Source organism: Micromys minutus (assembly GCF_963924665.1).
Source record: "Micromys minutus genome assembly, chromosome: 18".
In the NCBI taxonomy this organism is placed as follows: domain Eukaryota; kingdom Metazoa; phylum Chordata; class Mammalia; order Rodentia; family Muridae; genus Micromys; species Micromys minutus.
The window spans coordinates 50,872,675-50,897,642 of record NC_137953.1 but is presented as its reverse complement, the minus strand read 5'-3'; the positions used below and the strand labels follow the sequence as shown (position 1 = coordinate 50,897,642).

At 44.6% G+C, this 24,968-nt stretch overlaps 1 protein-coding gene across 1 annotated transcript; it reads left to right on the top strand.

Moving 5' to 3' along the window:
- Positions 1-1,113: 1,113 nt before the first annotated feature.
- GARIN1B (golgi associated RAB2 interactor 1B) lies at positions 1,114-14,649 on the top strand (the record flags this gene model as incomplete). The annotated part of the gene is made up of 7 exons (XM_080932441.1): positions 1,114-1,359; positions 2,551-2,735; positions 5,590-5,842; positions 7,971-8,092; positions 11,100-11,137; positions 13,856-14,023; positions 14,627-14,649. The coding sequence occupies 7 exons, from the start codon at positions 1,114-1,116 to the stop codon at positions 14,647-14,649; spliced, it is 1,035 nt and encodes a 344-aa protein (XP_080788567.1).
- Between the last annotated feature and the right edge of the window lie 10,319 nt (positions 14,650-24,968).

Below are 24,968 nucleotides of genomic sequence, written 5' to 3'. Positions count from 1 at the left end.
GAGAGGCTCACATGCTAAGCCAGAGGGTGTGAGAGGTGGAATCATATTACGCACAGCTCTGGAAATTAGTTTTGAATAGACATCAGCTCTTCACACTGTTTAGAATAGTTTACACTAAGAGTAAGGGAGGGGCCAGCGAGATGGCTCAGTGGTGAGATGGCTCAGCAGATAAAGAACGTACTTACCACCAAGCCTGGGGGTCTGCTTTGGATCTTCAGACCCTGTATGGCAGAAGGAGGGAATTAATTTCCATAAGGTGTCCTCTGACTTTCACATGTGCTGTGGCACATTCACACCCATTCATACATGTACATGCACCACGCACACACACATACACACACACCACACATGCACCACACACACACACACACCATACACACACACACTACATACACCACACATACACCACACACACACCACATATACACACACACTACACACACCACACATACACACACACATACACACACACACACACACACTACACATATACCATACACATACAACACACACACATACACATACACACACCACACATACACCACATACATACAAACCACACAAACACCCATACACCACACACATACACACAAACACACACCACACATACACCACACACATACACACAAACACACACCACACATATACCACACACACACACAAACATCACACATACACCACACACACACACACACACACAAACATCACACATACACCACACACACACACACACACACACACACAAACATCACACATACACCACACACACACATACACACACACACACAAGAGGACTGAGAGGGGGAGCATCCTAACAGTCCTTGCTTCCTGCCTGCCTCAGGGATTCCCAGCGAGTTGTGTGAATGCTCCAGTGAGCCCCTGGGGAGGACTGGGGATGTCAGACAGCGCATCTATGAGCAACTGGGAGAAAATGGGAGGCTCCTCCTCATTTTCCTTTATTGCAGGCCTGCTGTGGTGTTTCATGATGTCATCCATTCATCATTGTGAGCTGACTGGCTGCCCCTCAGGCCGTGGCCAGCTGCCCCTAATCAGAAGGGAAGAGACAGATCCCAGGACAGCTGTGCAGAGGGCCCCTGAGCATGTGCAGACACGATGACATCGCTTCCACCTAGAAAGTCTTGGTGGAAATCGAAGAAGACAGTAAAAGTGATAAGATCTTATCCAACCTTCCCTTCCTTGAATGCCTGGGAAAAATTCAGGGGCCTCTTGCCTGTGGACGGGGAAACGAGCCCTGGAGTGGGCCTGGGTGTGGAGGAAGGACTGCTCTGTCAGATGGTTCATTCTCCAGAATTCAATCTGTTCCCTAACTCCGTGGTGTTTGAAAGCAACTTTATCCAGGTATCTTGGTGTGATTCTTCTAAACCGGTTCCAAAGATGTGACCAGAGGCAGGACAGCTAAAAGGCCTGAGACACAGGCTGACCTGGGTTTCTCCTGTAAGTGTACACTCAGTGACAGAGGTCAGGCATTGGAACTCCCAAGTTATGTTATTCTCAGGTCTGTCACCTGAGACCAAGTTACAGCAGCCAAAGGAGATGGTCTTTGAAGACGGGCAAAGAATAGGACCTAGGGTCCCAGAGACACCTGAGTTTAGAGTCCAGGCTGTGCTCACTGGGGGAGGAGCCACTGTGCATGAAACCTATACAAATCCACTTAAACACAGCAGCAACGTGCACGGTCTAGTGGGTACCTGGTGTGTTCTTATCTCCTTTTATTTCCTAGGCTCCCTTTGGGCCAGACAGACCTAAAATAAATAGGACCGTGTGGGGTAAGTGTTTCCTAAGCAAAGCCAGGAACCTGTCAAGGGGAGATCCATAGACACAAAGGAGATGCTAAGGAACTTCTGGATTATTGTTCTTGCTCTTGTGTTAATAGTGAGCCCTTTAAGTCCTATTGGAGAAATACACATTGGTGACTCAAGCCTATAATGCCAGCATTTAGGAGGCTGAGGCAGGAGGATGCCCTTGAGAATGAGACTAATCTGGGCTATAGAGTAAGACTGTTTTTTTTTGTTTGTTTAAATGTAATACTACTACTACAACTACTACTACTACTACTACTACTACTACTACTAATAATAATAATAATAATAATAATAATAATAATAATAAAATACTCAGAAGCCCTACTAAAGTTTTTAGACCAATACAGGTTAAAACACATGTCAAAACACAGCAGTATTCCTTATTTGGCAATGTCTGAAGACATTTTCAGTTGTCAGAATTTGGATGGGAGTTTTTTACTATAAGCAACTTGGAGACAGGCCAAGGACAGACACTGCTAAGCACTCCACGATACAGAGTAGCCCTCCTCCCACAAAGAAGCTAGTGCCTGTCACAGTATGGTGGCACGAGCCTTTAACCCTAGCGCTCGGGAGGCAGGGACAAGCTCTCTGGTCCTGGTTCACACAGCAAGTTCTAGACCAGGCAGTGCTGTCAAAAAGAAAAGTTAGAGCAGAGTAAAGAAGCTGGGCTGGAGCGACTTGCTGCTCTTGCCAAATGTTCAGGCTGGGCCTGGGGGCTGCATTGCAGGTCAGAAGGAGCAGAAACTGGAAAGAAATCTATAAGGCTTCCAACACAATGGCCCTTGGGGTGACCTCCTCCGTACCTTGCCTTCCCCTTCCGAACATTCTCCTTATGGCCAGAGTCACATGGCATCAGGGACAGAGCCAAACATGGAACAGACCGTCCACAGCACCAAGCATCAACCTGAAGAGGTAAACAGCGCAGAGGGGGTAAGGGGCGAGAGGGTAAAGGTCGGATCAAGGAGGAAGATTCCTGGTAACTAAATTCAAGACAGGGTAAAACTGGGAAGTCATAACAATGACATTGGTTGGGATTTTTGGTTGGTTTGGCTTTTGTTTTGCTTTATTTTGGAAAGAACACAATCTCTTATTGCTCGGGCTGGCCATGAACCCACTACTCAGTAAAGGCTGGCCTTGAACTCTTGACCCACCTGCCTCCCAAGAGTGTTTGGATTATACATATGCACTATCAGTTACTAACTGCTCTAGACCGGTTCCTGAGATAGGAGTGGGGCAGATAGTTCAATCAGTAAAGTGCACGTCATGCAAACAGAAGCTCTACCCCTAGAACTTTGTTTCAAAAAGGGTGGGTATAATAGTGCACAGGTATAATCCCAGCACTGAGGAGGGAGAGATGGGTGGATCCTCGGGGTTTGCAGGCCTCCTGGCCTAGCCTAAATAATATAATGAGCTCCAGACTGATTAAAACACCAAGGTGGATTAACACTTAAGAAACAACACTTGGAATTAACCTCTGACGTCCACAGGCATGTGAGGCATATGCATACACATCTCCCCAAGCACAGATATTCGCAGACAGGTGGAGGTGGGTAGATGTCTCAGTGGGAAAATGGCCCAATTCATGTGAGCATCTGAGTTTGGGATCCCGGCAGCCATGCAAAAAGCAGAGTACGGTGTGCGCCTGTGACCCTAGGGTTAAGAGGTAGAGGAAGAGAGGCAGATCCTAGGGACTGGCAATACCAACCAATCTAGACAAAAGAAAAACCATGAGCTCCAAGTTCAGTGAGAAATATCCCAGATGTTTTGATCGAAGTTTTTTGAGTGACTTGTCTCCCCAACTCTCTAGCCTACTTGCTTCCTCAGAGGTATCTTTCCTATTTTTTAAAAATACTTTTAAAGGATTTGGTGATTTAATTTGATGTATGTGACTGTTTTGCCTGGATGTACATCTGTGCACCACGTGTGTGCCCATTGCCAATGGGGGTGGAAAGAAGGTGTCAGATCTTCTGGTAACGGAGTTACAGATGTTTATGAATAAGCATCTGTTTGCCGGGTCCTCTGCAAGAGCAACAAGTACACTTTTTCTTTCTTTAGACTCTGTCTCTATTAAATAGAGTGTAGGCTGGAGAGATAGCTCAGTGGTTAAAGTCACGGCTTCCTCTTGGTGGCAGTTAACAACTGCCTGTGACTCCAGTCTCAGGCGATCAGACATTCTTTTCTGGATTCCGTGGGTACTGCATACATGTGGTGTGAAACATACATGCACACAAAAATCCCCATGCATACATCCACATACACACAGACTCCACATAGAATTTTAATCTGGACATGGCGTCACACGCCTTTAGACCCAGTACGCAGGAGGCAGAGGCAGGTTCTCTGTGTGTTCAAGACCAACCTGGTCAACATAGTGAGCTCCAGGTTAGTCAGAGCTCTCTAGAGAGACACTGTCTCAAAAACAAGAATAAGAACTTTTTTTCACATGATGGACAGCAACAGAGAAAGCCAGTGACGTTGACCCTTGGCTTCCACACATAAACACATACATGGGCAAGCATGACAAGCCTGCATGCATATAACACGCACATGTCAGGTGAGACAGGGCTTTCGCTGGAAGGACAGATTGCAAAGAGAAGCTTTACACAGACAAGGGTGGAGGCCTGTCTCCAAGCACCTTTACCTTCTTGCTTCGATCTTCCGATTTAGCAGGAAACCGCTGAGCCTCTGGTTAAGCAGTAATGGGGCAGTAAGAGCCCCAGCGGAGTAAGTCCTGCTTTAGGCTGTAGTCTGATGTAGTACAACTGTCCTTCCTGCTTCTTGAACCTCATTTCAGTCTCCTTTCTGTTGCTGGGATAATAAGCAGGTTAGGGGGAAAAAAGGTGTATTTGGGCTTACAGTTCCGGGGGGGCTTACAGTTCGGGGGGCTTACAGTTCCTGGGGGGCTTACAGTTCCGGGGGGGCTTACAGTTCCGGGGGGCGTCCATCATGGCAGGAGAGACAGAGTGCTAAGAACAGGAAGTTGACTGATCACATTGCATCGAAACAGGAAACAGAGAACAGGAAGTGAGGCCTGGCTATAAAACCAAAGCTCTTCCCCTCCCCCCAGTAAAGTACTTTCTCCAACAAGGCTTCGACTTCTAAAGACTCCATAACCTTCCCAAACAGCACCATTAGCTGGGGAGCATGTGTTCAAACAGATAAGCCTCTGGGGACATTTGATGCTCAAGCCACAAAAAGGCCTCCTTACCCAATCTGCAAACCACCTCAAGAATCTCTAGATTCTAAACCAGAGGGTCTGGGAAACCCCTTTACTCCTCCAAGCTACCTCCTGCCAGAGCCCCCATTATGATGCTGATATACCTGTAACAAGTACTACCCTCTGCAGGTGATGAACACTAGGTCTAAGCCAGGCCATTGAACCAGCTCATTTGAGCAGTTTTAGGTTGATGGAGGTTAATGAATGAACAAGCTGTGTAAATGGGATTTTCAGAAAGGAAATGGCAAAACCCAAAGTCTCTGACCACTTTCTACATCTGTGGCACAGGATCCCTGGACACTGGCCTGAAAATCATGGCCAGGTAAGAGGCAGGTCCCAGGGCCACAGCCCAGATCTAGTGAATCTAGATCTTTGGGATTGTCTTGGAGACTCTGCATCTTAACTAAGTACCCCAGGGAAATCTCCTTTCCTCAGAATTTGAACACCACTAGCCAAGAACTCTCTTTCCTACCCCTAAAAGTTCCCTGTCTTTGAAGAGACACATCAAAAGTGATGGGGTGTTACAGGTACCGTCTTCTGTGCCTTTAGCATTCTCCCTTTGAAGTTTGTGGAGCTCCAGATCTGGGACCACTGTGAGCGCATCCTTCGGTTGAGGACAGTCACTGAGAAAATCCACTACCTAAAGCTCCACCCTGATCATCCTGAGACTGTCTTCCACTTTTGGATCCGCCTGGTTCAAATTCTGCATAAGGGTCTGTCCATCACCACCAAAGACCCTACCATCCTGGTCACTCACTGTCTGGTACCCAAGAGCCTTTACAACCCAGGTGGGAAGTCCGAGGTAAGAAACCCCCACTGCTAGTCTTCAGCCAAGATCAGATTTGGAGAAGGGTGACCTTTGACCAGCTGCTGCTGAGTGTCCTGTGTAGGTGCCCTCTGCTCTAACTCTGTCCCAGGTAGCACTTAGCACAGAACAACATTTCTAAGTACACATGCTTCAGTAAACATGCAGTTTTGCAGCCATCAGCTATGACCACAATTCAGTGACAATGGACGAGAGAAAGGTTCTAGCTTTTGCTTAATTTTTGTTTAGCTTTTTGTGATAGGGTTTCATATAGTCCAAGCTGGCCTCAAATGCATTATGTAACCAAAGCTGACCTTGAAATCTTGAGCCTCCTTTTTCCAGTTCCCAAGTACTAGGACTACAGACAGGTATGTTCTACCAAGCCAGGCCAAAAGAAACTTTTCTGGAGTGAGTGAGTATGTGTGTGTATGTGTGTGTGTGTGTGTGTGTGTCTGTGTTTGTGTGTGTGTGTCTGTGTGTGTCTGTGTGTGTGTCTATGTGTGTCTGTGTCTGTGTGTCTGTCTGTGTGTCTGTGTCTGTGTGTGTGTCTGTGTGTCTGTGTGTGTCTGTGTCTGTGTGTGTGTGTGTCTGTGTTTGTGTGTATCTGTGTGTGTGTCTATATGTGTCTGTGTCTGTATGTGTCTGTGTCTGTGTGTCTGTGTCTGTGTGTGTGTGTGTCTGTGTCTGTGTGTCTGTGTCTGTGTCTATGTCTGTGTGTGTGTGTCTGTGTGTGTGTGTAAGTGCACATATGTTTTGGCACACATGTAGAGGACAAAGGACAACCTCAGGCATTGATCCTCGTCTTCCACTTGGATTGAGACAGCCTCCCTTGTTATCTTCTGTGCTCCCTCAACTTTTGATGGATTCTCCTGTCTCTGGTTCCTGTCTCACCATAGGAGCTCTAGGATTTCATACATGAGCTACTGCATCTGATTTTACATGAATTCTAGGGCACTAAGCTCTGTATCCATTGACATCCTTTTGTTAAAGGTATTTCTACATTTAACAAAACAATCCATTGTTGTTAGTAATTGTAGGAGTTTTGTTGTGAAACAGGATCTTTCCCTAGAATCCAGGATGGCCAATAAATCCAGATCCTCCTGCATTAGCCTCCGAATGGTTAGATTACAGACACACACTACAATCCGCAGCTTTGGAACTGTGAAGGTGTCTTGTTTGAGATGGGGTGCCATTTATTTGTGCCTTTTGAGTTATGGTCCAAGAAATCAGACATTTTCAAAAATGAAGAAAGGTTTCGGGGAAAGGGTAGAGTCTTCAAAGAAACCATGAGAAAGTCCAGAGTGTTGGGCCATGTGCGTAGTCTTTTGCTATACAAAATAAAACTAACAAACAAAAAACAACAAAAACCATTTAAACAGGAAAAGGAAAGCTCACACTCTCTGAGGTAGAATAAGGAGTGAGTTCAACAGTGAGTGCAACTGTGTGAGGGCACAAGTGAACTTAATTAGTGGGATAATTACCCTTCCTATCGCCTTAATACGTCGTCAGGTGGATCAGATTTCCTGACAGGTGGACTCCTGGTCCTGAGTCATCGGCCCCATTGGGAAGGCCCCTGGAACTTGCTGGCCTGCAGAGTCAGTGAGAACCAGGGTCAGCAGGCAGCCTGTCTTAAAGTATGATGTAGAAAATGACAGAGAAAAACACTCAGTGTTGACCTATAGCCTCTACATGTGTTTTCATGTGTGTGCATGGGCACCTATACACACATACACATAAACAGCTACACGTGCACTACACACCCACAAAGGGACAACATATATGGCTTTTCTCAGAGGGATTGGTGTTTTAAACATTAGCTTCTTATAATGTATATATTTAAGTAGAAAAACAAGTAGCACTCACTGTTAAAATTCGTATTGACAAGTTAACTATTCTAAATCTACATTGGCAAGTATGCAGTGAGGGCCTTACCTCCAAGGCACCAAAGGATATTTATACCAAATACCAACAGAGAGAACGGCTCCCATGAGTGATTCGTATGGCAGCCTATGGGTAGAGTTTGGGTCCCGATGTTTTAGAGTCAAGATAGAACTTGGTGTTAGGAAAATTCAGAGAGTCCAGGACTTAACCTCCTGTTTTGTTTGTTTGTTCTTTCTTCATATAGTTAAGGCAGAAGAAATCTAAAGGCCTCCGGCCCAGGGAGAACCTCACACATCTGATGGCCCAGGGGGAGAGCGAGACCCTCTCCCAGATCTTTCCCGACTCGCATCAGCAGAAACAGTACAGGTACATGATTTAAACCAGGTTATCCCATACCACCCTTCTCTGTAGCCCAGGAGGTCCCAGAGGTCCCTTCACCTCAGTGATTTACTGTCACACGGTGCCTGGTGTCATTGCCATAGTCTCTGTCACCACACAGCAAGTGAGGCAGGCCTTACTCCAGGGGGGTTATATAAAAAGGAAAATACTTCTTCAGCAATGAAAATGAGTACAAACATGGAAGAATGGAAGCTAAATACTAATCCAGCTGATTCTATTGAGGAAACACCACATAACCACATAACCACATAACCATATAACCACATAATCATATAACCATGGCCTTAAACCTGCTGTATATTGGTTTCATTTCCTCTGACTGTGCCTCTGTCTAGACTTTATAGAGATCCTAAGGTTGTCCCTACAGTATCCCTCCTGGGATGCTCAAGGGTTCAGGCCTGTCTTCTCCATTCCTGAAGAAATGTCCTGCGTGTTTGATGATGCATCGTGACGTGAGAGACAGGAAGTCAGGTGTGGTGATTCACTGTCAATCACTCCAGCACTGCAGAGTCAGACAAGCACATTGTTTCAAAGTGGAGGGCAGCCCAGGCTGCAGAATGAGTTCCACACTAGCTTAGGCTACAGAGAAGGAAAACAAAAAATAAATCAGGAAATATCACCAGGAGAGAAGAATGAAGCGGCAAAAAGAAGTGTCTTTGCTTTGTTTTAAGATCGGTCTCACGTAGCCCAGGCTGGCTTCAAAGTCCCTAAGTGGTTAAGAATGATCCCGAACTCCTGATCCTCCTGCCTCTACCTCCCAAGTGCTGGAAATGTTAAAAACCTGTGCCACCACTCCAGGCTATAGAAGGGACAGCCCCAACCCCCACCCCAGCTTACTGGAGATTGAATTTAGGGCCTCAAACTTCCTAGACAAGGGCTCTACTACTTAGCTGTAGCTGAATCCTACAGGAGCAGTTTTTTTCATAACCAGTTAGAGCAGGGACCAGTCAGAACAGCTCAGAGGCAAACCAAATGGTGTTGGGGCAGTAAGCAAAAAACCCAAGAGAGCTCAGAGACCAGTGCCTCGGCTTTCATTCTGTAATACTGAAAAGATCAAGTACCAGCCTCACCCGGATACTGTCGGGATTGAACATATGCTTAGCAAGCGATTTGTCAGGTCGGGAGCAGACAGGAGTGGAGTCTGTCTCCACAGAGAGTAGTGTGCATTGCTAACTGTTTCAGGAAAGGTTTAACAGTTCGAGCAAAAGATCCTCACTGTATGATAACACAAAGAAAGCTGCAGTAAAGAGATGCTGATGTAGAATGTCACAGTCTGGACTGGTGCAGAATTCTAACTGAACAAAGGTATACTGAGAGAAGGTTTTAAGTATTTCAAACAAATCACTGGCTTTGTAAGCACAAGCTTGTCTGAAACTTAAGCAACTTGAAAGATGATCTTGAACTCCTGACCGCCTAAATTCTAGAAACACAGGCAGGTGGCACAGTGCCCGGCTGTTTGTTTTTGAAGTAGAGTCTCCCGATGCTGGCAATGCTGGCTCAGGAGCTCCCTGACTGAGACATAACTGTGACCCACAGCTAACTTCCTGAGTAAAGGACACTGTATTAGCTACGTCATCGCTATGATAAAATGCTGTAACCAGGACAATTCATATAAAAAGTGAGGTTTGTTTGACCTTATTGCTACAGAGGGATAAGAGCCCATCACGGCTGGGAGACAGAGATAGCAGTTAGTGGCAGAAACAGGAAGATGAGAGCTCGCTTTTCCAAACGTAAACACAAAAGCAGAATCTAACTGAGGTAGCACAGGACTTTTAATCCCAAAGCCTGCCCACTGGGACACACTTCCTCCTACAAGGCTGCACCACTCCAAACAGGGCCTCCAACTAGGGACTGAGTTTTACTCGTCTATATTTGTCATTCAAACACCACAGACCCTTTTGGATATATCTCATGCTGAGTTACAAGCTGTAATTCAGCCCCAGGGCTAAAAGCAGCTGAGAACCATACTCTTCTTTAGACATAAACCCAGATAAATTGTTCTCAGTCTGAGATGGGGGTACATGCCTGCATCCAGCACTCAAGATGGGACAAGAGGATGCTTGTGAGTTTGAGGCCAACCCAGGCTAACCTGTCTCAAAACAATACCCCCACAAAATTAGGTGCTCAGTCCCCAGAGCAAAGGAAATAGGGTTACTGGGGGTCTGCCACCAATATATGGCTTTTAATTATGGAAGGTTAGAAAGAGTTAACCAGTTTCGGTTATTAGTGGCCTCATGCCACTGAACACACATGACAGCACACATGGCTGAGATACAAGATCCAAGTCAGGGCCACGCCCCTCCTCAGGCAAATCAGCACCTTGGGCTTGGTTCTCAACCCATCTCTATCCATTTTCTCTTTCCCTTTTCTCCTCGGGAAACATAATGTGTGTCACGCCCAACCAGTGCAGCCACGGCTGCTTTTTCATATTGGTATCGGTCTCTAATCCATTTGCATTAGAAAAAGTCTCTTTAAAAAAAGAATTATTTAATGTATATGAGTACACACTGTTTGTCTTCAGTCACACCAGAAGAGGACAGTGGATCCCATTACAAGTGTGAGCTACCCTGTGGTTGCTGGGATTTGAACTCAGGACCTCTGGAAGAACATCCAGTGCTCTTAACCACTGAGCCATCTCTCCCAGGGAACTTAACTAAGTTCAGAGCTGAGCACGTAGCTCAGAGGCTCAGCCCCTTGTCCTAGCACACACAGAGCCTCGAGTTGATCCTCAGCACTGCATAAAGCAGGCATGGCAGCGCACGCTGTCATTCCAACACTCAGGAGGTAGGAGGTCAGACGTTTAGAGTCATCCTCAACTACACAGTGAGTCTGGGGCTAGCCTCAGATGCGTGAGACCATAACTCCAAAAATTAAGATATGAAAAACAAACAGCAACGACAACAAACTGAGTTTATTGTTTTTCTCCTTAACTTTGATCTTCGCTTCCTTGACCCTGAAACGACTGGAGTTCCAGCAGAAGTGAAAAGGTACAGATCAACAAGACCAACTCAGGTAAGGAAGGCTGCAGTGCTGCATGCTGGGAGAGGTGGCTGCTGTGTAGGTTTAGGACTTGGGCTCCCCACAATGCCTCCTCTGGCCTTCTGGATGGCATCTCTCTGGGCTTTTTGGCCACCAAAGGAAATTTGCACCAAGTCCCAACCATTTATTTATTTAATCTAGATGTTTCTATATTCTTCATTTCCAGTTTCACAGAATGATCCTAGCCAATCCTTCCCCTCGCACATCTGCGGTATCTGTTTGTGGATTCACTGACTTACTCAAAATCAGTCACAGGAGGCTCTCCGGGTGGTGGTCATACAAACCACCTTCTCTCAAAGGGATGGTCACGTGGGTACAGGGCAAAACGAGAGAAACTTTTCTAGTCCACATTCAAAGTTCATGCTGGGGTGACAGAGGCATAGGAAGGTCCTTCACTCCTTCCAGGGCATTGGCTCAAGGAGGTTAGTGTCTAAACAGTGCCATCTTTGAAGGGATCAGGGCAGGTGGAGCAGATGAGGCCGTGTGAGAAAACGTGACATCCTAGAAGGAGCAGTAGTTCTCTGTTGCCAAACTCTAGTCTAGCCCAGGTCCTCTGGATGAGGTCCTTCATCAGCTTCCCCATCTGTGCTGTCTGCCTGACCACGTGCTCTCTGCCTGACCACGTGCTGTCTGCCTGACCACGTGCTCTCTGCCTGACCACGTGCTGTCTGCCTGACCACGTGCTCTCTGCCTGACCACGTGCTGTCTGCCTGACCACGTGCTGTCTGCCTCATATCCATTTCAGCCACATCTGGTGCCGTCAGATTTCAACCATGCTTCCTCATACCTTAGTCATGTCCCGCTCACTTCCTTCCCGCGTGTTCCTGCCAATACCACCTCTCACTGTTCCTTGGATCTCGTAGGTTGAAGGCTTATTTCTTAACGAATATTAAATTACCTCTAGATCATTGGAAGAAGCGAGCACAGCACTGGGGACACAGTGGGAGGTCAATAAATATCTGAACCCAAGTCCACTGACAAGTTATTCTGGTGCACAGAGCCACACGTAGGCAAAACAGTAAATAAAATATAGTGAGAAAATCTAAACAACGGCTGGCAACTGACCAGCTTCCAACATTAAGAAGACAAGCAGGAGCGGTGGAGGCAGTGGCAACAAGAGCAGAGAATATTTCAGTGAGGGCTTTGGTTAATTACGGCCATGGAGGCACAGAGTCTGGTATTGTTGGTCTTGATTTTTTTTTTTCAAGAGCCTCCTCAAATCTGAATTTTTAAATATACACTGCTCACTTCCTCCTGATCTGTGTGACGGCTTTCTCCCAGACCCTGACCTTTGACACAGTGCCAACCACATTTTCCTGTTTTTATGCAACATGCAAGCATGTTCACAAATGCACATGCTTTAAAGTATTCCGTGAGGATGGGGTGAGAACAGAATGCTCAAGACCATTTCCAACGATTGCTGGACTGGAGGGGAAAACTTTAGAAATTCATGACAGCCACCCAGGTGTGCACACCGGCCATTCCTAGTACTGACTCAAGTTTGAGGCCAGCTTGGTCTATGTAGCAAGTTGCAGGATAGCCTGGGCTTCATAGTAAGTTCCTTAACACCAAAAAGAATTTCGGGATATCTGATGTTGGAATGTTCTCAGGTTGGTTTTAATGAGCTATACTGGGGTGTTCTCTGGACCCTGTTTTCTTCCCGGGTCAAGTACTTGGCTGCAAAGGGGAGTGACATACCAGGCTCTGGGAACTCTCGCTGTCTCCTACTGAACTCTATTGGAATTTCTTGATGGAAAAGAGGGGAGGGGAAGGGCTGGGGAGATGACTCAGTAAAGTGCTGGTCTTGGAAGAATGAGGAACTGAGTTTGATCTCCAGAGCCCATGAGCTTAAGAGATTGTCTCAGTGGTTAAGAATCATATTCCAGAGAGTCTGTCTGGTTCCCAGCATCCACTTGGGACAGCTCACAACTACCTGTAACCCCAGCTCCAGAGAGATCAGGAGAGAGCTGATGTCTTGGTCTCTGAGAGAACCTTCATCCACACAGGCACAGACACATGCATGGTTCCCGGAACTCACACCTTGCCACTGTAGTACAGGCCTGAAATCCCAGCCCCTGGGAGGCAAAGACAGGAGGAATTCAGAGCTCCAGGTCAACCTTGGCTGCACAAGAGCTCAGGACCAGCCTTCGGAGAGGGATGGGGATGGGGATGGGGCATGTGTGTGTTCAGTGTAGACAACCAGAGGCCCAAAGGTCACCCATGTGCCCCATAGCACACAAACTGACCCTTGGTCTTGTTAAAATGTTGCTTCTAATTCATTAGACCTGGGCACAGGACCATGCATTTTAATATGATCCCAACTGATGCCAAGGTTTTGGTTACATTTTGAATAGCAAGGGGCCAAAGGTCTAAGAGTGGCTCTGGCTTTGCTCTTCTAGTTTCAAGGCCATTCATTGTCAGTTTAGTTGACTGAATATTCTTGGGGAGATTTATTCAGACAACCTGTCCTGACTATGTCATTTCTATAATGTGGCCATTAGTAAGTTAGCCAGCCTCCATGGGCCTCAGAATCTGTACCGTTCGGATTTCGGGAGAGTTGCCTTTACACTGATGCCAGCAATGATAAAGGCAGCCTAGCACATAATGACCTTCTCTGCATAAATACTGTTGGCTGTTAGCTGCCAGAGTGTTCTGAGAGCAAGAGTGCAAATGCTTCCTTTTCTTGACTAGAGAAAGCTACTCCCTGTGAGGACAGCATCCCCTGTACCTGCGATCTCAACTGGAGGGACGCATTCATGTTCGGAGAGTGGGAAAGAGAGAACCCCTCTGGGCCACAGCCCCTCTCACTCCTCAGTACTCTGGCTGCCTCCAGCAGGCCACGGCTGTCCCTAGCTGGAGGTACGGCGGTCATGGGAGCCTTCTCTTCTTGCTGTGTGGGGAGGCATAAGGGGCTTCTCCTGGAGTTGAGTAGTTCCCGTGGTCCTTCCCTATAACGCTGGTGTCTAACTGAGGGAGGAGGAGTTAGCTGGCAGGGCTGGGTGAGGGCAAACTTCCCTGAGGTCCCAGCCTTTCTTTATCCACGCTCAAGACTCCCCATCCTACATCCATTCAACAAGCATTGTGAAGTACCTCCCATGCACTGTGTCCAACAGAGTCCTAAAGAAGGTGGGATAGTTTATGTTTTTCTAATTCGTAAAAATAAAAATATTTATTATTGTGAAAAACTTTATATTTAGAGTAATTTTTAAATGAACACAGAGCGATGGTTTCATCATGGCATTTTTCCTGGTTTTCAGTTAGAAACTGTGCAAGCAGTCACTAGGCCACACCACAGGCACACATCAGTACACTCTGTTCTCCTGTACCCCGCAGCCCCCCGCAGCCCACACTGCCCTATTCCCATTGCCCCCTTCTTGATGGTCCCCTTCTCTTTCCCAAACGGGCTCTGTTCTGATTTCCTGTACCCTGCATTCCATTGCTCTATCTTTTCTCTCTCCTCAGGATGCCTTCCTGCCTTCCCATGATCTCTTTCCTACTTCCATGATCTACATACAACACACACACACACACACACACACACACACACACACACACACAATTAAATTAAAAGTTAAAATGTGAATAAGCACCAGCAACCCCTCCTGCGGTTTCTCTAAGGTATCAGTCAGCCACCACCAAATACAGTCCAGAATTAAATGGAGATTCACTTCTTCAGAGAAACCACGGTCATACTTTTGTTAGAACACAATCGTTTGCTTTATTTAATATGTGTAGGCATGTTGACAATATCATACAATGCCTATGAGTTAAACTTTATCTAATGCGTATATCAGGAGGCAAGACATCTGTATGGTTTGGAGTTGTCTGCAGTTTCTAAAAGCCCCGGGTTGGGAGACAAAGCCCCAGACAAAAGGTTCATTATTGTGTCTACGCATCCACAGCAGAGTTTTTCAGGTATGCTATATGATATTGACCACTTTTCTCTATGGCACTCACAGGAAACTCCATGTGATGCTTCCTTTCCCATTGGGGAAAGTTTATGCCGCGCTCCAGCACTTCCCCTCAGCATTCGGTTTCCGGGAGGAAGTTGCCACTAGGAGCAAACCAGAGTTACCTCAGCAGCACTGACAAGAGCACCTCCTCATCCTGTCGGCCTCTCCGTGTGTTCTCACCACCGCCTCAAAATATAGCAACGTCCACCCGGTGGCCAGGGCGATCAGGTAGATTGGGGTGCACTGTCCAATAGTCTGGAGCCTGGAGAAGCAGGGACATGGAAGCTTTGGGAAGGAGGCAGAGAAGAGAGGAAGAAAGAAAAGAAGTAACACAAGCAAGCAGAAAAGACCTGGGAGAAAAGCTGAAGAGAACTAGACAGGAAGCACATCTCTGAGAGATGCCCCGCCAAGCGTCTATTTATCTAATTTAAAAAGTAAAGCCATAACCAAGGAGAGAAGTGTGGTTTCCTCTCTGCTCGCTGTGCTCTGGAACAACTCCCTGTTCACAGTTCAGGCTGTTCAGCCGCACCCTGGGCTGGAAGCTGAGGAACAATCTCAGAGTTTTGAGCTAGGGGCTCACATATCCCACCTCACAGATGCTGGGATTACAGGCATTTTCCAGTCGCTCCCAGTTTAGGTGGTGCTGGGGACCAATCACAGGGCCTCAGACATGCTAGGCAAGCACTCTACCAACTGAGTTATATTACCAGCCCCTCTTAGGAACGATTAGTATAGGAACCCAGAAGATGGAGTGTTAAGGTAGGGTGACTTTTCCTTTTGTTGTTCAAACTATGTTTGTGACTGTCTCCATCTTACAAACACTGGTACAGCCGTTTGGGTTGACAGCCCCTGAAACACGGATGTACCTGGTTGATGTGACTTGACAGTGCGCATTAAATTAGCCAGTCAGATGGTCATCTCAGCATCCCTCACTTCAGTAAAACACTGAATTTTACTCCTTCTTGCTTTTTAAATCTTGTCTGTTTAACCTGCTCCCACAGATCCAAATATAAGAAATGCGATAGCATTTAATCCCCTTTGCTTATGGCCACATTCACAGTTCCCAGAGCAGAGCCTGGCCCACAGGAAACACTTCCTCTGTTTGTGGAGCTTCAATCACATCATGGAGTAAGGATGCATCCGCCTCTGCAGTTCAGAGCACCATGCCTGCCACAGCAGACCCTAAATACTGTCTTCAGGGGTCGAATGACATGATAGGCCTTGGGGATAGCTGGGAGTGTCATTTCTTGTGTGTCACTCCTAAGTCCTTCCCTTCTACAGGCTACTTTCTGACTCTGGGGTTCTTGTTGGCCTTCCTTTGCTTCTCTCTCAGAATGCACTTCTGTTCTTACGGCTCCATCAGCTGCCTCCTGGACCAAGACTCATAAGTATCTTCTCCAGCCGATGAATTTTTTCCATTGCCTTTACTCACAACACCACCCTCTACACATCTCCCTCATCCTCATGCATCAGGACCATTTGGAGATTTTATTTTGCTGTACTGGATAGTGAGCCAGGGCCTTGTGTGTTCTGGGCAAGCACTGTACCATTGAGCCACACACAGCTACAGCCCAAATCGTTTGATTTTTGAGTGTCGCCTTAATTTTTCTCATCTCTAACTATAAAACTTATCAAAACTTATTTTAACTTGCTCTCTCTCTCTCTCTCTCTCTCTCTCTCTCTGTGTGTGTGTGTGTGTGTGTGTGTGTATATCTGTGTGTATGTCTGTGTGCATGCCCCAGCACATAAGCAGAGGACTTGCAGACACTGTTTTTCTTCTTTTTCTTCCATTATGTTAATTCCAGAGATTGAACTCTGGTCATCAGGCTTGGCAGAAAATTTCTCTACCCACTGAACCATCTTGCCAGCTTTCTATTTTTTTTAATTATATATGAAATTGTATATATGCATATAGCTTTAAGTGATATGTACAGGTTGTGTTATAACTTTTAATTGTTTGTTTTTGAGAAAGGGTCTGTGTCTCAGATTGGCTTCAAACTTGCTATGTAGCAGAGAATGATCTTGACTTCTGAGCCTCCGGCCTCTACACACAGGCGTGTGCCTCACCTAATTTGTATGAGCCCAGGGTTGTGTGTATGCTAGATGTGTTTTGCTGACTAAGCTGTATCTCCTTCTTGTTCTTACTTTTAAAACCTCTCTCATATACAAGATTTATTTTCATTTTGTTTCTTTTCCTAGGTCAGGCCATTATTCACAGGGAATCTCCAGTATTCACCATCTGTCCAGCTTTCACTGAGGTACTTCCAGGGTATGATTTCCCACCCCACCCGCAGAAGTCTTTCCATTCACCCCAGGTAGGGCAACAACACACCAAAGAATTGAGTCCACCCAAGTCTAGCTTGGTGAACCAATGGGTTCTTTGAGGTTACTCACAGGAACATGAGTCAGGGGTTACCACAACATAGACCTCTAATACTGTTGATCACACCACAAAGGAGTCCCCAACCCCAACAAATGTTAACTTTGTATCTGGGTGTCTTAGGGTTTTACTGCTGTAAACAGACACCATGACCAAGGTAACATTTAATTGGGGCTGGATTACAGGTTCAGAGGTTCAGTCCAGTATCATCAAGGTGGAAACATGGCAGCATCCAGGCAGACATGGTGCAGGAGGAGCTGAGAGTTCTACATCTTCATCTGAAGGCTGCTAGCAGAATACCTGCTCCCAGGAAGCTAAGACAAGGGTCTTAAAGCCACACCCACAAGGCCACACCTACTCCAACCCAAGAGTGTCACTCCCTGGTCTATGCATATACAAACCATCACACCGGGTGTTGGAACATGCGCCCTCCCTTCTGCAAGGAATGTTAGTGGACCCAACATGTGAAGGTCTTCAGAAGAATAACGGCTATTCTGGCTTCTGGTACTATGTCCATTAGACTGAGTTCCACAACGCGTCTTCACTCTGGGCTGCAGGCCCTGAAGACTGGGACGATGACCTTCTCATTATGGGTCTGCCAATGCCTCACACTATGCCTCATCTCAATAAGGTGTTTCTCAGACTTTGAAATAACACGTCCCATGGTAGCCTGCTTGCAGTTAGCCTTTATGTGAAAATGTTTTCCTTTACATTTCAATCTGCCTTTTACGTAGGCACACGTCCCAATTTCTTCAGCTCAGATTCCTCAGGTTAAGACTTCCCATTTGGGTTGGAGAGATGGCTCAGCAGTTAAGAGCACCGACTGCTCTTCCAGAGGTCCTGAGTTCAAATCCCAGCAACCACATGGTGGCTCACAAGCATTTATAATGGGATCTGATGCCCTCTTCTGGTGTGTCTGAAGACAGCGACAGTGTGCTCATATAAAATAAATAAATCTTTAAAAAAGAAAAAGCTTCTTTAAAAAAAGAGATAAAAGACTTCCCATTCTTCATCCAAACTTGTCAGCCATGCTTTCTCTGAGTATCTGCCATCTTGTCCTTCTTTCCCTACTTGGCCTCCACATGTACATTCTGCTCTGCCCCAGACTCTCCTCTACTGCTCACGACCTCCTTAGTCCAGCTGGAGTCTTATCCAGGAAGCCCTCCATCAGTGATGGCCAATACCCTTTTTTTAATTTTGTTCAAAACTTCCTAGAAGGAAACTGCCCCTTCAAACTGAACCTTCTGCACAGCCGATTAACTCATTAGAACATCAAATATGACTGCAAGTCCAGAAACAAGTCATTTGGGGACAGTTTTAGCCTTTTTAATAGCCATTCGTTTAGTGGTGGTTTGCTGCTCTCCTGTGTACCCAACCTAGCAGCTTCCTGGCCACTGGGTAAAATCCTCTGGACTGTAGAAACAGTACAAGTTTCCTTTGGGGTATATTAGCTTAGCAGACTTCTAGCTTCCACAACACAAAAGCTGAACGCAGCAGACGGCATCTGACACCTACAGCAGGGGGATTCCCGATTTGTTCAACAAGCATCTCCTGTTCCTGAGTAGGAAGGAGGAAATGTACTTGGAGTGTCCAAAGGACACATGGAAGGGTTTCATTACCCAGTGTCTTAAGCACACACCCATTTCTGTAAACCCTGAGGTAATCTGGGGTAACCCTGAGACACGGAAAAAAAATCTGAGAAAATCAGTTCCCAAAGTAGAACATAACCCTAGTCCAAAACGCAGTTCCTGGTGATGGCACAGTGAGGGTTAGAATTTTTCAAGAGAATGTTTCCAGAAAGGAGGAGGTACTTGGAAGCTCACCCACCTTCCAACACAGCTGCCAACTTAATGTGTGATAATTACAAACTTTCATCTACCAAGTATTAGGAAAATGGGGAGAGCTAAAGAACAATAACTTAGTTTTACAGTTCTCTCAATGAGACACATTTTAAATTATAAATGTATTTTTGCATACAAAAACAAAGTCCTAGGCAACAAGAGATTATGAATGGGCAGCCTGCTTTAATTGGGTCAATTTCTATCCAATTAAATCTATCCTAGATTACCTGTTGCTATGATAAATACTGGCTTATTTGATATAGGTTACAGTCTATCATTGAATGGAGTCAAGGCAAGGAACTCAAACCAGGAACGTGAAGGAAGGAACTGAAGCAGAAACATGGAGAAACACTATTCACAAGCTTGCTCAGCTACTTTTCCTTCAACTGCTCAGGTTCACCTGCATAGAGGTGACTGGGCCCTCCTACATCAATTACCAATTAAAAAAAAATCCTACAGACATTCCCCAAAGGCCAGTTTGATAGAAATATATCAACTTTCGTTTTCCCAAGTGACTCTGGACTGTGTCAGGTTAATAGCTGAAGCTAAGACACCACGTATATGTTTTCTGTAGTTTAGATACAGCCTCCTGTGTTTTTATTGAAAATTATCTGATTTTAAATTGTTTTCTAAATTTTATTTAAGAAAATAGCAAAATAATAGGATGAGTCCAAAAACATTGAGAGGAGGAGATATAACGGTTATAGGTAAAATATGATACACTTTTGATTCAAAGATGTTTTGGTTGAGAAAGGACTTTGTATGGCAAGATAAAGATTGTCCCAAAATAGAAATGAAGGAGAATAATTTTAGAAGTTTGAAGTATATTGTAGAAATATCATGAAAATAAAACTTAAAGTGGATGTGACTATAACTGAGTATAATCTAAATTTTATTAGAATTTATAAGGTCAAAAGTCGATGACCTGAGATAAATTAACACTGGATTCTGTCCACAACATTCAGGTTTCCTTAAGTATTGATGTAATCTTACTAATGTTTACTTTAAAATGCCTTCGAAAAGCAAGGACCATTAGAGAAAGGATTAGTCTTCCCCAGAAATTAGCTACCAAAATGATAATCCAATGCCAAGTGGTAATCCCTAAAAATATAGCTACAAGTAACATTAAACAACCTTAGTAGTGTTCTTAGGAAATAGGTGTGTCTTCAAACTTTATGATTTAAACCAAAGGAGTCTTAAAGATCAAGACAATGTCACATGTCTTTTTCTAATTGTGGATTTTAGCCTTTGATTTTCAGATATGTGAGTTTCATTTGGAATACACTTAGAAATCAGTGCATCTTTCAGTATTCATCTGAGAAGCTTCTATTTGCAGCAGATGCTGATAATAGAGACCCACCGCTGGCCAGGGTGCCAAGAATAAGAGACTAATTCTCAGCCCTAAGGAGAATATGCACACACACACACACACACACACACACACACGCACACACATACACACACATACATATATATATACATACACATATTCATTGCCCACCCACTTCCACAGTTCAGAAATCATTTCACAGCAGGGTGGAAAGAGTGTAAGAGCTACAGGCAGTGGGTAACTACAAGGAAACAGTGTCTTCTGAACACACCAGGAAAGCTACATATATGAGCACAAGAGGTTGCAGTAACAGACATACAACCACACAAACCCAAGCCAGGCCAAATCCTAGTGTGGAGAAGAGATCTGTACACACGATACTACTTCCAGCCATTCCGTTATTGGCAACTGTTAGCTACTGGGAACGGAAGAGACAGGTTTCTCTAACAGTGCAGCCTGTGGTAAGTTGACCATGAACCAGTGAAGAGTGCACATTCAAGTTATCTAGGCAGCACAAACAGGTCTTGATAGGGTCTAAGAGAAGAGAACTCAAATCCAGTTGGTAGGGAAGGAAGGGCTTTGGGAAGGGTTAGGGGTGGAGGTTGAATGTGATCAAAACATGTACAGAACTCTCAAAGAACTAAGGAAATGTGTTTACAGTACTTCACATGCTATTTTAAAAGTTCAATTAAAAGTATACGAACCATCTCTACTAAAGAAAAGCACATGCTACTATAAAGAACCTTTAACTACATGCGATAACCAAAAATTCAAAATTAGTTAGAGTCTTCCTCAGAGAAAAGGGCAATGGGATGATCCATCAACTGAAAGAAGAAAAAAGACACCACAGTAAAGACTTCACTCTCCTGGGAGGAGTAAGCATGTGTCCTGGCACCTCTATAACCTCAACAAGACTAGAAGGCATGAACTTTTGGTCACACCTGTAAGACGAAACATCTGTATGGGCTTCAGAAACTCTGGAAAACGCTCATGTTCACACCCATTAACAACTGACAGTGTCGCTCTCACTAAGTAACGTTTCTCTTTCTTGTTTCTTAAATCCTCTCATAATGAGGTATTTTCAGAAATTGTCTATGATACTTACCATTTCACTTGATATATAATCAAATAAATACTATTAAGTTTGGCTTTAGTGAACTTGCAAAGTCATTCATCGTTTGTACGTGTTTGAACCTCTACCTCACTCAAAACTAGTTTTTATGTTTAAAAAATTCAAACGTGGGGCTGGAGAGCTGGCTTAGTGGTTAAGAGCATTTCTTCTTGCAGAAAATTAACTTAAGTCCAACCAATCAATCACTGTAAAAGGCTCTATATGTTTAGCCGTTGATCAAAGTAACTTTACCTCATTTACTCTAGCTAGAGAAACTCAAAGAAGACATCCACCTCTGTTAACTACATCCTTGAAGTTCTATACCTTAAGTGCTGAAGTCTCTCCATTAAATGAGCATTTAAGGCATTCTACATTACAATAAGCTGGACTATTAAAATTAAATATTTGTATTTTGCTAATAAAAAGGAAATAGGCAGAAACCACAGTGATTACTTATATCCCATATCCATTTCTGCCATTAAAATAAAGTATGAGATTCAGTTACAAAGACTTTAACATTCTGATTTCTTTTTGGATGATGGGAGTAGAGCTTAAAGATTAAACCCAGGGCCTTCATGCATGCTAGTCAAGTTGTACTACACCCTCCAATTAAAATTGTGATTTCTAAGAAGTCTAATCTCTCGTTTCTATTGCTGTTATTAATATTTTGTACATAAAACAGATAATCTCGTTAAGAGAAAATTTCTGTATCCATTCCTCTGTTGAAGGACATCTGGGTTCTTTCCAGCTTCCGGCTATTATAAATAAGACTGCTTTGAACATGGTGGAGCATGTGTCCTTGTTATATGTTGAAGCATTTATAGGAATATTCTATTGTCTAATTTATTTTACAATGTGGCTTTCTATTTACTTCCCCCCCCCCCAAGTAAATCTAGTTTAATACCAATGTAATAAAACAGATCTGGCCAGTAGCCACTAGTCAGGAGCTCTGACAACCTGCAAGTTGGTGATCAGTTTTCCCTGGCGTCAGAGTTAGCCACTCTATATAACCAAGACAGCTATGGAAACAAGCTGGGTGGAACCAAAACAAACAACAGAAACTCACTAGAATTAACAAATAGTAGATTTGTTTTAAAACTCCAATTGTAAATAAGATAGTTCACAGAATACAAGTAACTGTAAACACATGGGTAAATATGCAGTCAATCTAGGGTTGGTTTGTGTTGTTGTTGTTGTTTTGATTTGATGGTTTAAACTCCCATTTCCTTCACTAGTTACTTTTATGCCACTGGGCCACACAACACTCTTGATTATTTTGTGTTACTCTTAATATATGGCACTTCATGACAAATACAGAGGACTTTAAAAAATAGATCTGTAACATAATGGCCAGCAGATTTTAACGATATGATCCAAAAGTTGTTTTCTCAGAGGCTTCAACAGGCTATTCCCCTCTCTTGAAGATGGCTCTCCTGCATAGTACTCAGCCTCATCTATACCAGATGCTAGGAAGTGTTTCCTGGCAACGTGGAACATTAATAATATTCAGTAAGTACTATGTGCAAAATGCGCTGCTTGGCCAATGGGGAAACAGTGGGTGAGGTTGCGAAGAAAGCAGCCGTACTTTCAAACTCAACCTTCTTCAATGTAGCTGAGTAGATTCTCAATAATGTACAGAAGTCAGAACATTGCTAGTACAGAGGCAAATTATTTCAGGACATATTTAACCTTTTAATATCGACTTATTTAAGAACCTTTTACTCCTCTGTAACTGACCTAACAGCTTTATGACCATCAGGCAAGTCACGGGGACTGTAGAACCGAACACTAATTTCCTCTGAAATGTATGGCTCAGATCACTAGCTTTCACAACTCAAAAACTAAGCACGTTATCTGATACCATCTGAGGGTTACAAGGAAGGTTTTCCCCTTTGCTGTAACCCATTCTCTGATGTTTCTAACAATGTATTTGAAAAGTAATTTTCTTTGTTCTGTTTCTATAAAAGTTACTACAGTGGTGTGTGAAATCTGGGCTCGTAGTCATGGTTGCTTACATTTGACTCCAGAATAAACTGTCTTTGAGATGAGAGTTGTGTTTTGATAGGTAGTTTAAATGCCCCAAACAGTAGTTCCCACCCTTTCCTCATCTTAAGGCAAGCTAATTTGCCTTAGTGTCTTTCATAAGCTTAGAATTTGTTTTGATTAGACAAACTCTAGAGGCTTTGTGTGCTGGTAGCTCTTAATGAATACATACTTTAATTCCATGGCATTGAGTAGTTGATGGGCTGAGGTTATAGTTCAGTGGTAAATTCTGTGCAGTCTGGGTTCAAACTCTCCCTGCCCTTCCCTGAAAACAAATTGCTAATTTCCTATGTATCTTTTAAATCAGGGGCTTTCAACACAACAGGTTTCTTCTATTAAGTTCACTTAGTACTGCTGAGAATTTACTTGGACCTGGGCTGTAAGCTGGGAGCTCCTGATGTGTAAGTCAGACAGATCCTATTTTGGCACTTGATCTCATCGAAGAAATTGGATAAGCACCTTTATTGAACAATATCTGGCTGTGTGCTGAAAATGGAAACTGTTAGGAAAGCAAGCATATTTGTTTACTGACCAGTAAAGATTCCTAGAACTAACACCTTAACTGCACTGGTAATTTCACTACATCTTCCATTAAGACATTCCAGGATGACAACCTGTTTCATGACCTTTTCATGACTGATAGCTTTCAGTAGCTGAAAAATCGAGAACACAACTTCAGGCAGAGGAAGCCGCTGTGTGAACAAAGGCCACATGGATGTGAAATGTAAGGCTGTTAGGGAAGACTGGGATCATGATAGCTTGGGTAGAGGTGCGAAAGAGCATGGTGGGTGGGGATCGAAAGGTACACGTTGGCGTGCGGAGAGCTGCTGCAGTAGATCTGACAGTCTAGACCCTGACTTTGGGCTCGTTTACGGTGGATGGTAACGTTACAACGGGATTATTCCGGCCCCAGGGGCTTGGAGACTGGAAGATATCAGAGTAGCACTTGAAGCCTTGGGACTCAGGGTTGCGTGCCGTAAATGAGGACGTACCGGTCAGTGGGCCACTGTCAGCGAACTGCGTCCACACGCCCAAGAGCAAGGAGCTAGGACTCCGCGTCCTCACAGGCTGGGCAACGCGAGCTGGGCGGGAATCCGGTCCACGCAACTCGGCGCGCTCGCGGGGACGTGGCGATTTCCAGCCAAT